The sequence below is a fragment of the Mercenaria mercenaria genome, chromosome 16, assembly GCF_021730395.1.
Source record: "Mercenaria mercenaria strain notata chromosome 16, MADL_Memer_1, whole genome shotgun sequence".
In the NCBI taxonomy this organism is placed as follows: Eukaryota; Metazoa; Mollusca; class Bivalvia; order Venerida; family Veneridae; genus Mercenaria; species Mercenaria mercenaria.
In genome coordinates, this window is record NC_069376.1 from 72,828,698 (window position 1) to 72,844,445 (window position 15,748).

General features: G+C 35.4%; 1 protein-coding gene across 40 annotated transcripts in view; it reads right to left on the bottom strand.

The window, feature by feature from the left end:
- The window catches only part of LOC123540611 (zinc finger protein 202-like), a 170,031-nt gene that overhangs the window by 118,520 nt on the left and 35,763 nt on the right, over positions 1-15,748 (bottom strand). Inside the window, exon 5 of one of the 40 annotated variants that reach the window (XM_053527419.1) lies at positions 545-823. The exons of 33 other annotated variants lie outside the window; for them this stretch is intronic. In XM_053527419.1, coding sequence (XP_053383394.1) covers positions 591-823 — 233 coding nt within the window. In that variant the 3' untranslated portion in view covers positions 545-590. Of the gene's footprint in view, positions 1-544; positions 824-1,514; positions 2,759-4,027; positions 4,505-6,863; positions 7,476-8,406; positions 9,104-12,564; positions 12,941-14,551; positions 15,163-15,748 lie in introns of those variants that run through there. 6 more of the 40 variants (XM_053527410.1, XM_053527417.1, XM_053527414.1 and 3 more) reach the window with 6 other exon arrangements.

A 15,748-nucleotide genomic window follows, 5' to 3' on the forward strand; every position in this document is an offset into this window, starting at 1 on the left:
GAACTTTACATTAGAATTATCATCAGGTTTGTATCCTATCATTAGACAGTCAAATATTTGAAAGGCTTTTACTGATTGGCTACTTCAGTTTTGTTTATAACTGTTCTCATTAAATTTGAAAATACTGAACTCTTAGCCTCTACTGTAAAGATGAACTGAAACAACTCCATGACCCAAAAGGACAAGAAACAAGAGCTGTCACTAATGGTGACAAATGCCCCTGCAGCTCCTTGACCTTTGACCTGGTGACCCCAAAGTCAATAGGGGTCGTGTACTCAATAAGTACTATCAGCATGTGAAGTTTGAAGGTCCTGGGTGCAGTGGTTCACGAGTCAAGTGCCTTCATGTTAAAAAGTTAACGTTTCCTTCATGCAAAAAGTTAACCTGCGACGAACGAACGGACAGACAGTTGAAAACTAAAGTCCTTGGGATAATTATACTACTTTCCAATCCCATGACTAAGTGTTGAATTATTATGTCTTGTCTGAATTACTTCATCCTCTTTCAATTTGTGCAAACTTAAGCTCCACCCTCTTCAACATTGTGCACAACATTTAAGCTCCACCCTGTACAAGTTGGTGCACAACACTTTAAGCACTTTCAGAATGTTTCATCATATTATGGTTCCTTAGAAAAGTTTTATACGCAGTCTCAAAGTCACAGAATTTACACTTGAATGGCTTTTCCCCAGTATGAATTCGCAGATGTCGCTGGAGATGGGCTGATGATTGTAGAATCTTGGAGCAAAATTTACACACATGCAAAGAGTACCTCTGCATGGTAGCAGCAATGTCCTCTTGCTGCTTGTCTATAACAGTTGATTCTATAAAGGAAAATAAGAAAATAAATTGAAAAAATGAATATCATATTTTCATTCTATGTAAACAATCCTTATACCAACATGCAACAGGTTATCAATAACATTAAATTTGCAACTTCCAAATCTGTACAATGTTACAATTAATTCCGGTTAAGTATTTTTAAAAGACAGGTGTACCCATCAAAATCACTAAAAATTATAAAATGAGCTGCTGGATGTTATGGACATGTTCAACTGTTCAAATGCCTAATGACATTAAGAAGTTGATGAACTCCTAAAGTTGAAAGAGAGGCAAAACTTGGTGAAAAAGTAAAATGAAATCATGGAACGTAAGTTTCAATCCATTCCCCTCAGTGGTCACAACCTCACATACTGAATAACATTCTATTATTTCATAATCCTACAAATTTAAGTCCCCTTTATGTGTATTTGACTAAGTCTAAGGTCATACCACTGGTGATTTTTATGTGCAGAAAAGCACAAATCTATAGACCAACAAATCTTCCTTCAATAAGTCAACTAGATGGCTTTCATGGTCTGGTAAGGTTCTTACATAGTTCATATGGTGGAAACAATGGTAGCAACTACTAGGCTATAGAGTAATAACAGATAACTGCTCACCTCAATTTCATTTTATTGCACATTGATAAAAAAACAGACAAACATTAGCTTCATAACAACATATAAACATATGCTGTAAGTATCATTTAAACCTCACTAAAGTCAACTACATTTAATAAAAGATTACATTTAAAATAGAAGGAGTCTAAATCATAAAATGTTAAAGCATAACAATCTTTTTTTTAAAAAAGAGGTCTCCTGCCAATAAAATATGTAAAAATTTAAATCCAATATAATTGCCAAATCATAAACAAAATGTGATATATTAAACCCACACAGTAAGCAACACCTATGAAACCAATAATTAGTTTGTCAGAAAACTGAACTTCAAACACGTGCATATCATTCTGAAGTGAATACAAACTACAATATATGCTTTTTTTGTTGTTTTTTTTTTCTGAGGAAACAAATTCCCCCCTCAAAGCTGAACCCAATGAATATATATAATGCCTAAAATATTTGTTTTCCTCAAAACATGACTTATGATTCTATTATGAATTACACAAATATAATCTCATTTCACATTACACCAGCTACATATATCCACTTCAGTCCTATTAAGACACATTACTCAATGTATGAAAGACTTAGATAATGCTCCTCTATGAAAGTTCAGGATGGATCCTCTTTAGCACAAAACCTTCATTGCAGCTGTCGTTCAAAAATAATAACAGATAATTTCAATTCCCGACTTGAGAAACTTTAAAAACACTATAAAATCACTTCAAAGCACTGCTATGTTTCTCCATTACTGACTTACAAACCACTTTCTACTAACAGCAAAGTCTACAAAACATTTCAAGGCATTGCTCAAAGTCAACAAACTTCATTTCATTTTTAATCTTTCTGAGAAGTCTAAAAATAATCACAGAAACTGCATCCAGTTGAATGTCTACATATCCTTCTTTTCCTACGTTAATGTGTCCTCCCTGTTCCAGAATCAGTGAAGTAGGAATTTACAAACTATTCAAAATGTTGGCCAATGACGACGATGCTCATGACTTTGTAAAGAATCCTTCCTAGATGTTTTAAAATCACAGAATCTACAATGATACGGTTTCTCTCCACTATGTATTCTCACATGCCTCTCTACTTTGTGTTTCGATGGAAACATTCTGCCACAATTTCCATACTGGCACTGGTATACCCAAATACCACCTGTGCGTATGTGAACGTAATGACACTGAGTCATACTGCCTTCTGTATTCTGGCCTACAGAGAGGCTGTAACTGCTTTCAATATTAGGGACAACTCCTGCTGTCTCATTTTGTCTACAGGTTATCTCCCCTATATTACATCCATCTATGCTGTATCCACCTGCAAAAAAGAAGTTTCAATGTGTTAATAACAGTTAATGTTTACACCACTAAAACTTTATCTATGAAGGTATGTATAACAATAAAAAAAACTTGCACAAGGTTCATTCATTTACAAAATGAAGGTACTGTTTCAGAGTAACCAATCTGGTTTTCTGAGCAACAAAAGAGCACCTTGTACGTGAAAAAAAGAATGTATCTGAAGAAAATTGGTTTCCATAATTCTCGGACAATGGTAATTCTATAACATAGCAACAGAAGTATAATGAATAAATTTCTTCATGTTCGCATAAAACTATTGCACTGTATATAGCAGCAGATACACAAGCTGACACTTTGTTTAAATATCAATTTTTTAGGCATCGGTGTGCTCATGAACTGTTTTCTACACTTCAAAATTCTGTAAGAATCAAATAGGTATCAAAACTTGTATTTCTCTATAGATATAACAGAATTTCCAAAGTAAAAGATAAGGGTTAATGTGGTGGCAGGTCTATTGTCTATATCAACGAACGTACAGGGAAAATAATTTCAACATCGAAGGTTGAGGGCAATACTGCCATAACTCTTTCTTTATTTAATAGGAGTTATGGCAGTACTGCGCTCAACCCTCGATATGTATGCTATGCTTCAATTAGTCCAATTCACTTATTATCCATTACAATTAAGAAGCCAGATTCAGGAAACATTAGAATATTTTAACGCATTTTTAAAAAAGTCTTTAAAGTCTGTAAACTGTATTTTATCACCTGTTTAGAATGCTTTCTACAATTCACGAGGTTTATAATCATGTTCTTTTCATCAAAATAATTTATTACTAAATCACAAAATCTGATACTGTGGATTTCTCTAAATAACAAAGTTTGAATTTACCATTCATGTTTATTACTAAAATCACAAAAAATCTACAAAAATCAGTGGATTTCTAAAACCGTCCGAGTCACATAATACTTTGTAGTTACCATTAAAATTACAAATCTGGAAATATTTTTTTCATGCATATCTAAAATGACTGAAACTTTATGGATTTCTCTAAGATGGTTGCATATTTCATAAAACAACTGAATTTACTAAGGCAGAATCAACTGATCCGGTTGCATTCCCTGTTCGTTAAGTTTCTTCATCACTAAAATCACTAAACTACTTTTTTTTCACATGATTCAAAACAACTAAGCAATGTCATAAATCTGTAACACTGAATCAACTGATAGTCTGCATTCCCTGTCCATGTGCTTTCCAATCATTACATAAGTGTACACTTGCAAAATCATAAAATTTGTCTCTTAGTAAATTCTTCTAATAAAAGACAATTAAACAATACAATATGCTGTGAATCCACACTGACAAAATGACTAGTAATGAATCTAATAATCAGAATGCCTCCACTACTCATGATGAATCTTATGATCTTATCTCAAACGTCAAAAATCAGAAAATCTCTAACTTAGTACACTCTAATGTCATGTACCCTAAATCTACAATGGAATTTGTTGAATTTCAAGCAACTAATTTTAATCAGGATGTTTCCGTTTTTCATGATGTTTCACGTGATCTCTTCTCGCACTTCTAAAATCACAAAATCGACACTCGAATGGCTTCTCCCCAGTGTGGGTGCGCGTGTGTCTCACAAGATGAGCCGCGGACTGCAGTAGTCGTAGACAGAATGCACACTGATGTAAGGGGAATGACTTCCCTTTTATTGTTGGAGATGTTCCTTGCTCAGAATTCTTGTTGTTAGTCCAACTTTCTGTGAAGAAACAATAATAATCAGTTTAAGAATCATCATCATGTTTCCATAACTCATCAATTTAAAACTTTCAGACTTAAATACCATTTATCAATATTATAAATAACAAGAGCTTGTCAAACACGAAATGCCCCCCTTGATGCATTTAGTAATTGCACAAGGAACAGAAATTATATGCACACTGTAAATAAGTATATGTAAACCATGTGACCCACAGGGCGGAGCCATATTTGACCCTTGGGGAATAATTTGAATAATCTTAGTAGAGGATCACTAGATGATGTCATATACAAAATATCAAAGCCCTAGGCCCTGTGGTTTTGGACAAGAGGTTTTTCAAAGCTTTTTCCTATATAAGGCTATATAAACCATGTGACCCTAGGGGTGGGGCCATATTTGACCCCAGGGAAATAATCTGAACAATCTCGGTAGAGGACCACTAGATTTTGCTACATACCAAATATCAAAGCCCTAGGCCCTATGGTTTTGGACAAGAAGATCAGAAACCATTTAACTGTTCCTGGCCAATGTGACCTTGACCTTTGACCTAATGACCTCAAAATCAATAGGGGTCACCTGCTGGTCATGACCAACCTCCCTATCAACTTTCGTGATCCTAGGCCTAAGCGTTCTTGAGTTATCATCCGGAAACTGTTTTACTGTTCAGGGTCACTGTGACCTTGACCTTTAACATACTGACCTCAAAATCAATAGGGGTCATCTGCTGGTCATGGCCAACCTAACTATCAATTTTCCTGACACTAGGCCCAAGCGTTCTTGAGTTATTGCCTGGAAACCATTTTACTGTTCCTGGTCACTGTGACCTTGACCTTTGACATACTGACCTCAAAATCAATAGGGGTCACCTGCTGGTCATGACCAACCTCCCTATCAACTTTCGTGATCCTAGGCCTAAGCGTTCTTGATTTATCATCCGGAAACTGTTTTACTGTTCAGGGTCACTGTGACCTTGACCTTTAACATACTGACCTCAAAATCAATAGGGGTCATCTGCTGGTCATGACCAACCTCCCTATCAACTTTCATGATCCTAGGCCGAAGTGTTCTTGAGTTATCATCCGGAAACCGTTTTACTATTCAGGGTCACTGTGACCTTGACCTTTGACATACAGACCTCAAAATCAATAGGGGTCATCTACTGGTGATGACCAACCTCCCTATCAACTTTCATGATCCTAGGCCCAAGCGTTCTTGAGTTATCATCCGGAAACGGATAGGTCTACATTCCGACCGACCGACCGACAGACCGACCGACATCTGCAAAACAATATACCCCTCCTTTTTCAAAGGGGGGCATAATAAATATGTTGTAAATACACAAAACAGCCATTTCTTAACATGTACTAACAAACTCCTTTCAAATACATTATTCTACATCTGCAAGTTTTGAGCGTTAGAAGGGTCACAGCCACACCTCGTAAGACACCAGTGAATTTCCAGGAATGTAGACTAAAGAGATAAGTTAACAGTTTTCTTTATATTAAAATAGTATAAACTCAGTTAATGTTTTTTTAAAAATATTTCTTCAAACCACTGAAAACTGAACATAAATTGACAAAAGTTTAGAAAAATGTAAGAGAAACCTGCTCTTTGGAGTAAATTGATCAGATTCTTCAATTATAGAATAAATAGAAAGTGAAATTTCATTCATGTACTTTTTAAAGATCAAAGTGTTCTGAAAGAACTATTACCGAAGCAATTAAAAGAGAAATATAACTGACGTTTCTTTCTTTTACATCAGTGTTATATGGTCAGTGAAAAGTCGAAATGTTCCACAAATTGTTTGATGAAGATCTTTTTTTTGTTGCTGTTTAAGTTTAACATTACGCAGACATAACTGTGGGCCATATGACAACTCTCCGGCTTTTGACAGTGTAGGAAGAACCTAGGTGCTACTCCAAGCATAATTTTAAAAGGCAAGGACAAACAGATTATGAAAAATCAGCCTCCATAAGGCAGCTGAATGTCTTCCTCACATGATTGAATTCTACATCCCAGGTCAGATCTTGAACTCACAGCGGCGACGGGAAAGTGATTCAAAGTCAGCTACCTTAATCATTCTGCCACTGAGGCTATTTGATTTACAAGGTTAATGAGATACTGTTTGTTTTTTATGTTTAGCTCCTGTGACATGATTGCAATGGACAGAATGACAAACAAGTTTGGGAGTGGCCATGTACAGCAGCCCTAAGTTTATCTGAAGAAACCTTTACATGAATAACTAGAAACTGTCCTAAGTAAAAGATCTTTAAAAATTAGAATTTTTCTTTTCAAAAAAATACACTTAAGTCTTGCATCTAAAAGTTAAGGAGGAAGAGACAAAGAACAAAGTAGTTCATCTGGGATTATGTGAGCTTTAACTATCAATTATGTTAAAATCATGAAATATGTAGATCCATGAAAAGCAGTACTTCACAACTAAAGTAACCTTTTCTGGAATGCCTTGTATTTGGTAATTAACCAATTATCCTGATAAAAGCAATAACTGATTTTCCTTATTCTACCATCACTAGTATCAATACTATATCCATTAGATACCAATCTGTACTATTCTCCGTTCTTTTCAATTCACAAAAAAATCTAGCATGAACTGTTTAAGTTCTTCATACTTTTCAACTCGGTCAATTTAAGTATGGAGTGTTCTTCTGAAGTATTCATATATATTAAACTGATCTTTCAGTCATTTACACCATCTAATTAAGCTGTCCCTTATGAAGATGTTGTCTTAACTCATGCATCCTCATATGATCCTTTCTTGAATTCCGGAAATCACAGAATCTACACTTAAAAGGTTTCTCTCCAGTATGCACTCTTTTATGTCTCTCCATATGTACCGCTGCTGCAAATATCTTATTGCAGAACGGACAGACATGAATAATGTCTTTCTTCTTCCCTTTCGTATTTACAGAGTATGGTATCTTTGTTGTATCTGTTTCTCTCCAAAAAGAGTCTGTGAAATATAAGTAAGAAATTCATTAGCTATAATATTTTCTCCATTTTGCTAACATTCCTTACTTGAGAGCCATAATAGAGGATGTTATGCAGAATGACACTACATTCAGGAAAAACCAAACAAATTTCATTCATAAAGAAGCTTTATTTAACAGAACTTTTTGCATCCTTTCAATGTAAAATTTCATTCAGAAACTATGAAAAGGGTAAAATTTGGTAAAAACAAGAAATACCTAGAGCTAACTACTAAACGTGATTGTCACTCCCAGAATTAGGTAAATCAGAATCTTCACTTTATGGTGATAAGAGTGTAAGAAGTTTCAATAAAATCCCTTAAAAAATATGGAAATAGTTTGCTCTGCAAACTTTCTACAACAGACTGACCAACTGACTATTCAACCATTATAAAAGGACCCCAATAAAACCCACTGTTTTTCCTGTCTAAATGTAAAAAGAAAGTTTATTTGATCAAAATAGCTATCAATTAAGAAAACCATATCTTAAATTTTCACTATATCCAATTGTGAAAATATAGCATCTGATCTTCACTCTGTGTCCATTATTTCTTTACAATTTATATCCTTTATACATTTGTTCAACACAAATGATGTGCAGTTATTTCAAATGATTTACCACTTAAAGTGTACAAAGTGCCACAGCCCAGTGCAACTATTTACAAGTTACTGAAGAAAAAAGTACAAGAAGTCATATCTTCCCATTACAATGTAACATCCAGACAATAAAAGTTCCTCTGGCAGTATACAGCCAAACAAAGAAAATAACACCAGTTAGTTAGTTTCAGGCAATTTCTCCAGAAAGTCAAATGAGTAACATCCCTCATGCACCCTAGCATCAGCTTAAGCTAAATTTCTAATAAAACCACCATAGCTAGCGAGAAATGAAAATTGGTACATATGTACAGATGTCTAAAAAAAAAAAAAATAAAGCTCATTTCAATGCATGTCGGCTACCATACAGTGAATCAGACAAATCACAGTGACACATGTTATACTTTAAAACACTTTCTTTCTTTGTTTATTCATGTATAACTAGCTATCCAACAACCTAAACGTCCATCTGTATGAGTAACTGTTGTTTTCCTTTCTTCAATTCACATTTTTTATAATAATGTTCCTATTAAAAATCCATTTATCAGTTGATGTATTCTGAACTTTGGACTGTAAACCAGAGATCCATTCTAGAATTCCAGAACTTGCAAGCTCTAAATCCAAAGAGTTTCTTCTGCTGCATTTCAGTCAAAGGCAGTCAAACTAGCTTTACCATATATCTGATACAGCTCAAAATGCTTTCTTAGTTCATGTTGTTTTAGATGATCCTTCCTAGAATTCCGAAATTCACAAAATCTACACTTGAAAGGTTTTTCTCCAGTATGAGTTTTCACATGTCTCTCAAATTTGTACTTGTTTGGGAACTTTTTCCCACAACTTTTGTACTTGCAAGTGTAAACAAGAAATCCCTCATTTTCTGCAGAAACTAGGGGTTCTAACTCGCTAGGATCAATATCAATGTCAGTATAAACAGCTAATTCTTTTTTGTCTGAAGGAAGACCATATTGCCAGAAGTTCCTTCCTCCTAACGATTGTTCACCTTTTTTGTAACTCGGACCTGAAAAATAAAATCAAATGATTACATGTCCATTATGTAAGTTTACATGTATTGTCCTTATGTCTGCTGAATCTTATTTCTTCTACATTTGTGTTAGGGCTGGAAACTGAACTGAACATCCGGACTATTAGTTAGCCCTGATCCAACTGCGCTGGAACGAGAAAGTCCGGGCCATGAAACCACCATACACTACAGTTTACATGTCACAAAATAAGAAAAAGTACATTTAGTGCCATTTATTTTTCTATAGCTGGCCTTATACAAAAAGGTCATTTCATTTTAAGTATTCTAGCAACCATGGAAATCTGTACCATGCAAGTTAGCAATGTGTAGGAAAGTGAACCTGCTAACTGCCATTAGGCAATTTAACCAGCCTGGTTAATGTACTCAAGAGGTTTTACCATATATACTCGTGTATAATGCGATTTTTTTTTTTACTCCCGGGACCACCTGTGAAATGTTATAAGATAGTTACAGAAACTGTTTGGGGTCCTTGCTGGGGTTTGAGGTGGATATACAAAAGGGGGTGATGCAATGATTAAGAGTTTTGAAGGTAAGAAATATATTGTCATAGTTTGGCCAAGAGTAAGTGAAATTTAAATTTTGTTTACTATTACATCTTCAACAGGAACATTCTATCAAACAGGTGAATAAAGTAGAAAACAAATGATTTTGTTAGTATTTTTTTCTTTTTTATTATTTCAAAGCATACTCAAAGCTGACTCGATGATATATATTTTTCTTTTTCTCTTTTTCCATTGAATGGCAATGGGTAAGGACTAGAAAACTGAGAAAAAAGGCAATACTGAGAAAATATACTCCAGCAAAAGTCCAATAATATCAAAAGAACAACAGAGTTTCCACTTAAAAAGCTGAGAATGTAACCACAACACAGGAATGTATTAAGTACATTGAAATAAAGGAGCCCTTATCTACATTTTGCCCGCAGATGATGAAAAGATAGAGCTATAGAAATTTACTCATTCAGTTACATAAATTAACAATTTAGTGAGTAAAACTCTGAAGTCATATTTCCGACAACATGATGAAATTTAGACTGTGATACTGGTGTCAAAAGTGTGCAGCCAGACCAAGACCTCAAACCTGTGGCCTAGGAATACCGTTCAGATATTCTACAGCCAGGCTGCTTACACATTTTCTTACCAAACTTAAAATGAAGTTCTACAATATGAGATTTTTTAAATATTTCCTTGAACTGCAGAAGGTACTTTATAAATCTAGCAAATACATGCATCAGTGACTGACCACAGTCATACAGCATGACATTAAAATGAATATGACTAGGAAGTATCTGGTAATACAAAACCAACACAATAGCAAGAACTCACAGTGTCTCCCAAAAAGGTATAAAAATTCAGCAAATACCAAGGACTAAGAACAAAGTTGGTCTATCTGACTGTAACAGTATATAGAAATAGAAGCAGATAGACCCAAGTTTGGCTCTAAGCCCTCGATATATCACATACAGACCTTTGTGATAAAGTTAAAAACGGTTACCCTCTGACAATTTGGGGACAAATGAAAAAACTGACATGTGAACAACACTTATATCTTTTCTCATACAAATCATAAAGAAAAATTAATATTTAGACTATATAACTATGTTCAGTACAGGCTCAGTATGGATATAAAAAAGTATTTGAAGTATACCAGTGAGAAAGCCATATACTGGACTAGCCCACAGGTAAGTATACCTTTGTTGTCCAGGTACGTATACGTTTGTTGTCCAGGTAGGTATACGTTTGTTGTCCAGGTAGGTATACGTTTGTTGTCCAGGTACGTATACGTTTGTTGTCCAGGTACGTATACGTCTGTTGTCCAGGTAAGTATACGTCTGTTGTCCAGGTAAGTATACGTCTGTTGTCCAGGTACGTATACGTCTGTTGTCCAGGTACGTATACGTCTGTTGTCCAGGTAAGTATACGTCTGTTGTCCTGGTAAGTATACGTCTGTTGTCCAGGTAAGTATACGTCTGTTGTCCAGGTAAAGTAACGTCTGTTGACCATGGTACTATACGTTTGTTGTCCAGGTAAGTATAACGTCTGTTGTCCAGGGAGTATACGTCTGTTGTCCAGGTAAGTATACGTCCGTTGTCAGGTAAGTACACGTCCGTTGTCCAGGTAAGTATACGTCTGTTGTCCAGGTAAGTATACGTCTGTTGTCCAGGTAAGTATACGTCCGTTGTCCAGGTAAGTACACGTCCGTTGTCCAGGTAAGTATACGTCCGTTGTCCAGGTAAGTAGACGTTTGTTGTCCAGGTAAGTATACGTTTGTTGTCCAGGTAAGTAGACGTCCGTTGTCCAGGTAAGTATACGTCTGTTGTCCAGGTACGTATACGTTTGTTGTCCAGGTAAGTATACGTTTGTTGTCCAGGTAAGTATACGTTTGTTGTCCAGGTAGGTATACGTTTGTTGTCCAGGTAAGTATACGTTTGTTGTCCAGGTAAGTATACGTTTGTTGTCCAGGTAAGTATACGTCTGTTGTCCAGGTAAGTATACGTCCGTTGTCCAGGTAAGTACACGTCCGTTGTCCAGGTAAGTATACGTCTGTTGTCCAGGTAAGTAGACGTTTGTTGTCCAGGTAAGTATACGTTTGTTGTCCAGGTAAGTACACGTCCGTTGTCCAGGTAAGTATACGTCTGTTGTCCAGGTAAGTATACGTCTGTTGTCCAGGTACGTATACGTCTGTTGTCCAGGTAAGTATACGTCCGTTGTCCAGGTAAGTATACGTCTGTTGTCCAGGTAAGTAGACGTTTGTTGTCCAGGTAAGTATACGTCTGCTGTCCAGGTAAGTATACGTTTGTTGTCCAGGTAAGTATACGTTTGTTGTCCAAATAAATCCCACATTCTACACTTAACTTTCTTTAACCTTTAGCCTGCTAAATTTCTACAATGGACTGGTCCATCATTCAATTTGGGCAATACCAATTATTATTCAAAGTGGTGTTCACTGAAAATTTACTGACTGAATAGCGAACAGTGCAGACCATGATCAGACTGCATGGATGTGCAGGCTGATCTTGGTCTGCACTGGTCGCAAAGGCAGAATCACTTGCCGCCAGCAGGCTAAAGGTTAATGTGTGTAGGTGAACTAATGACAGTGCATCAAGCATTTCAGCCCATATCTATATTAAAACTAAACAAATCTTTTTTTCTCAAAAAAAACAAACAAAAAAACAAAAAACTTATCAACAAAGCACTACTAACACTGTGCATTTTACAGATTGAATGTCTGCAAAAGAATGCTATCATTCTTCAACACCACAGAAATAGTTCTATACGCCTTCAATTCATCAAAACCCAAAAATGTTTACATGATTTTTTCTCCTATGGTCAAAAGCAAACCACCAGATCAAACAGCCTTTCCATTCAATTCATTACAACTTTGTACAGTGTCCTTTCTGCAAGTCCTATAATCCGTGAAAAAAACAACAATTTTACCATCTCTACGAACTAGCAGCCTTCAGTTCATCATAATGTTTGGAAAACTCGTGCACTTTCACTTGATCTTTCCTCGATGTCCTGTATTCACAAAATCTACAAGCGAAAGGTTTTTCTCCAGTATGAGTTAGCAAATGTCTCTGTACTTTTTGTTTGGATTTAAACATTCTCCCACAGTTCTCAAAATTACATATGAACATTGGAACACCATCTAAATTGCACACAGAATACTGTTCAACAGTTGGTAAACTTCTGTTCTGACACTGTAGTATACTGTTGAAAAAGTTCCGCCCAGGTGAAATAATCACAGGACCATCCGAGAACTCTGTTGCCATCGTCTGTCCTTGACCAGCAACTTCTTGGAAATACCTTGAACCTGAAGAAAACATTAAAAAGAGCATTTATTATTTTGTACAGGTTTCCTCTTGGAAAAAATCTGCTGTAACTGTATATGCTAAAATATAAACCAAACTCAAATAAAATAAGTTTAGCATATGAAATAGCCATGCTTAGTGAAGATTTCAAGAGTGGTCACATCTGCACAAAAAGTAACAGGTCAATCCCTGAAGTATCATACATTTAGAGTATTCTGACCAATAAATGAACTACATTTCTATTCCAACTTAGAAAGGCATTATATAAGGGGAATTCCATTGGGTGCAGCTTTACTTCATTGCTTTTGAAAATAAATTGGTTAACTGACACTATTACAGCTCTCTTCATGAATTCTTTTACAAATGCCCTGATGGTTATCAGCAGGAGACTCCACAGTGTCTTCACTTCATTTAGCAAGTTCACATGTCAGAATACAGACCAAAGTTCTTAAATATGAGAAATTGACTTGTAACACTTTCACAAAATTTTAATGAAATGATTGATCACCCAGTGTTTCAAATTACTACATCAAATGGGTGTTTTTTTTATGTCTGTGCTTAGGCAAATTAAATGTTTAGATCTTTAAATATCATTTTATATGAGGAAATCATAGACTAGGCTAGATACGATTTTTTGTAAACTGCAAAGTTCTCTGTAATTTCCTCTTAGAAAGAAATATGAGCCGTGCCATGGGAAAACCAACATAGTGGCTTTGCGTCCAGCATGGATCCAGACCAGCCTGCGCATCCGCGCAGTCTGGTCAGGATCCATGCTGTTCGCTAACGGTTTCTCTAATTGCAGTAGGCTTTAAAAGCGAACAGCATTGATCCTGACCAGACTGCGCGGATGTGCAGGCTGGTCTGGATCCATGTTGGTCGCAAACCCACTATGTTGGTTTTCCCATGGCACGGCTCATATGTCATTGCTCTCTAGGGGCCAACTAATGTTACATCTAATATTTTTCATATTTTCAAAATATTCCAGAACAAAATCACAATCACATGGGAATTATAAGCACCAAATTTATTTGCTTCAATTTAAACAATAATAATTACAGTAGTATTGCACAAAAACCTTTAACTAAGAAATTTCAAAGTCTATAATTCTTAGTACTTCAAATGCTGATTTTAAACAATGTAAAACACAAAATGCATTTTTTGTCTTGGTGCGAATGTTCTTGTAAACAAGGAAACTTGCAAAAGTTAAAATATTCCTGAAGTGAGCAAATTTTAGTAAAATCACTTACAACAATATTGAAATTACTTTACATATTTGAAGACCGTTTCAGTAGTCTCCAAGACATTATGCTGTATACCACTGTTACAATGCCATTTCTTAATAAGTACTGCTAAATATTATCCTAAGTAATAATGCCACACTAGCTAGTATCTGAATTAAAAAATGTTTCAGTCTTTTTTTTCTCTATTTTATTTTGATTTTTTTTTTCATCTTCAAACAATCTCTAATTCATACTGCACAGGTTGCATCTCCATAATAAGTATATTTTGTCCATGTACTTTGATACATCTCTTCCAATAATATCTGAAACTTTTCTTTAACTTGTCATTATAGACCTTGATGTATCTCAGCCTGTTACATCTTACATTTATTAAAAAAACTCCCATCTCCATCATCTAGTCAATCTTTTTCTCTCATTCATAAAGCTTGACAAAATTATCTCATCCTGTTTTAACATCTATGTTTATTCATAATGTTAAACTCTCATCAATATGCTATTGCCTTCATAAGCCTTGATGTATCTGATCCTGTAAAGTCTTAAGTTTATTCAGATTCCAACTATCCTGTTGGTATTCATATTTCGTTCATATACCCCAATTACATCTTAATTTTCTTCAAACTTCAAAGCTCCCATCTCCATTAACTGGTCAATATGCATATTGCGTTCATGTACCTTGATGTATCTCTTCCTATTGCACCTGAACCTACAAAACCGGCAACCAAACTGTTTCTCTCCAGTATGACTGGACATATGTTCCTCCATTTTGCCTTTACGGTCAAACTTTTTCTCACATTTTCCAAACTGACATATATAAACAGTTCTTCCGAATAGTTTTGCCGTTGTATACAGCTCTGATTCAGCTTGTTCAACATATAAAGAACTGGGAAACACTCCGGATGAGTTCGCTAAGTCTGTTGACATGAACTGTGCTGAATTCTCAGTTGCATCTATGTCTACCTGATGTTCTGAATAACGCAACAAGTCTGAAAGTGTAAAAAATGACAAATCAATTAAACTTTAAGAAAATGTCTAACTATTTATAGTAATATCTCACTGTCCGTTACACTGCTGAGATTTATTGTGGCAATAATCATTCAGTACACCACTTATTGGTGTCCTACCCATACAATACTTGTAACTTGCAACAGAACAATCACTGTAACTATATACAGTTGAAACATAACATCTCAAACTCACCTATCTCAAAATTTTGGATATCTCCAAGACATTTTGAAAAGATAAAAGGTAAGGGTAGATTTCCCAGAAGCACAGAGCACCCAAAACACAGCCATAGAGCCATGCATCAAAAAGTAGGCCCACAGCAAATGAAGCTGTAACGGAAAATTATTGTAGATGGGTTTCGTCAAAAACATGTGCATCCAATATCATTCTAGTGGAATTTCGGTTATCTCCGAGTAAACACTCAATTCCTTGGAATTCGAAATACCTATTCTCAACTGTATGTTAGATAATTTTGTTTCCTTAACTCATTATATTCATGTCAAGTTTCCATGTTCTTTCTCTATTTGCACTCACTCATTTCAGCTGTACAGACTCAGAAGAATTTTA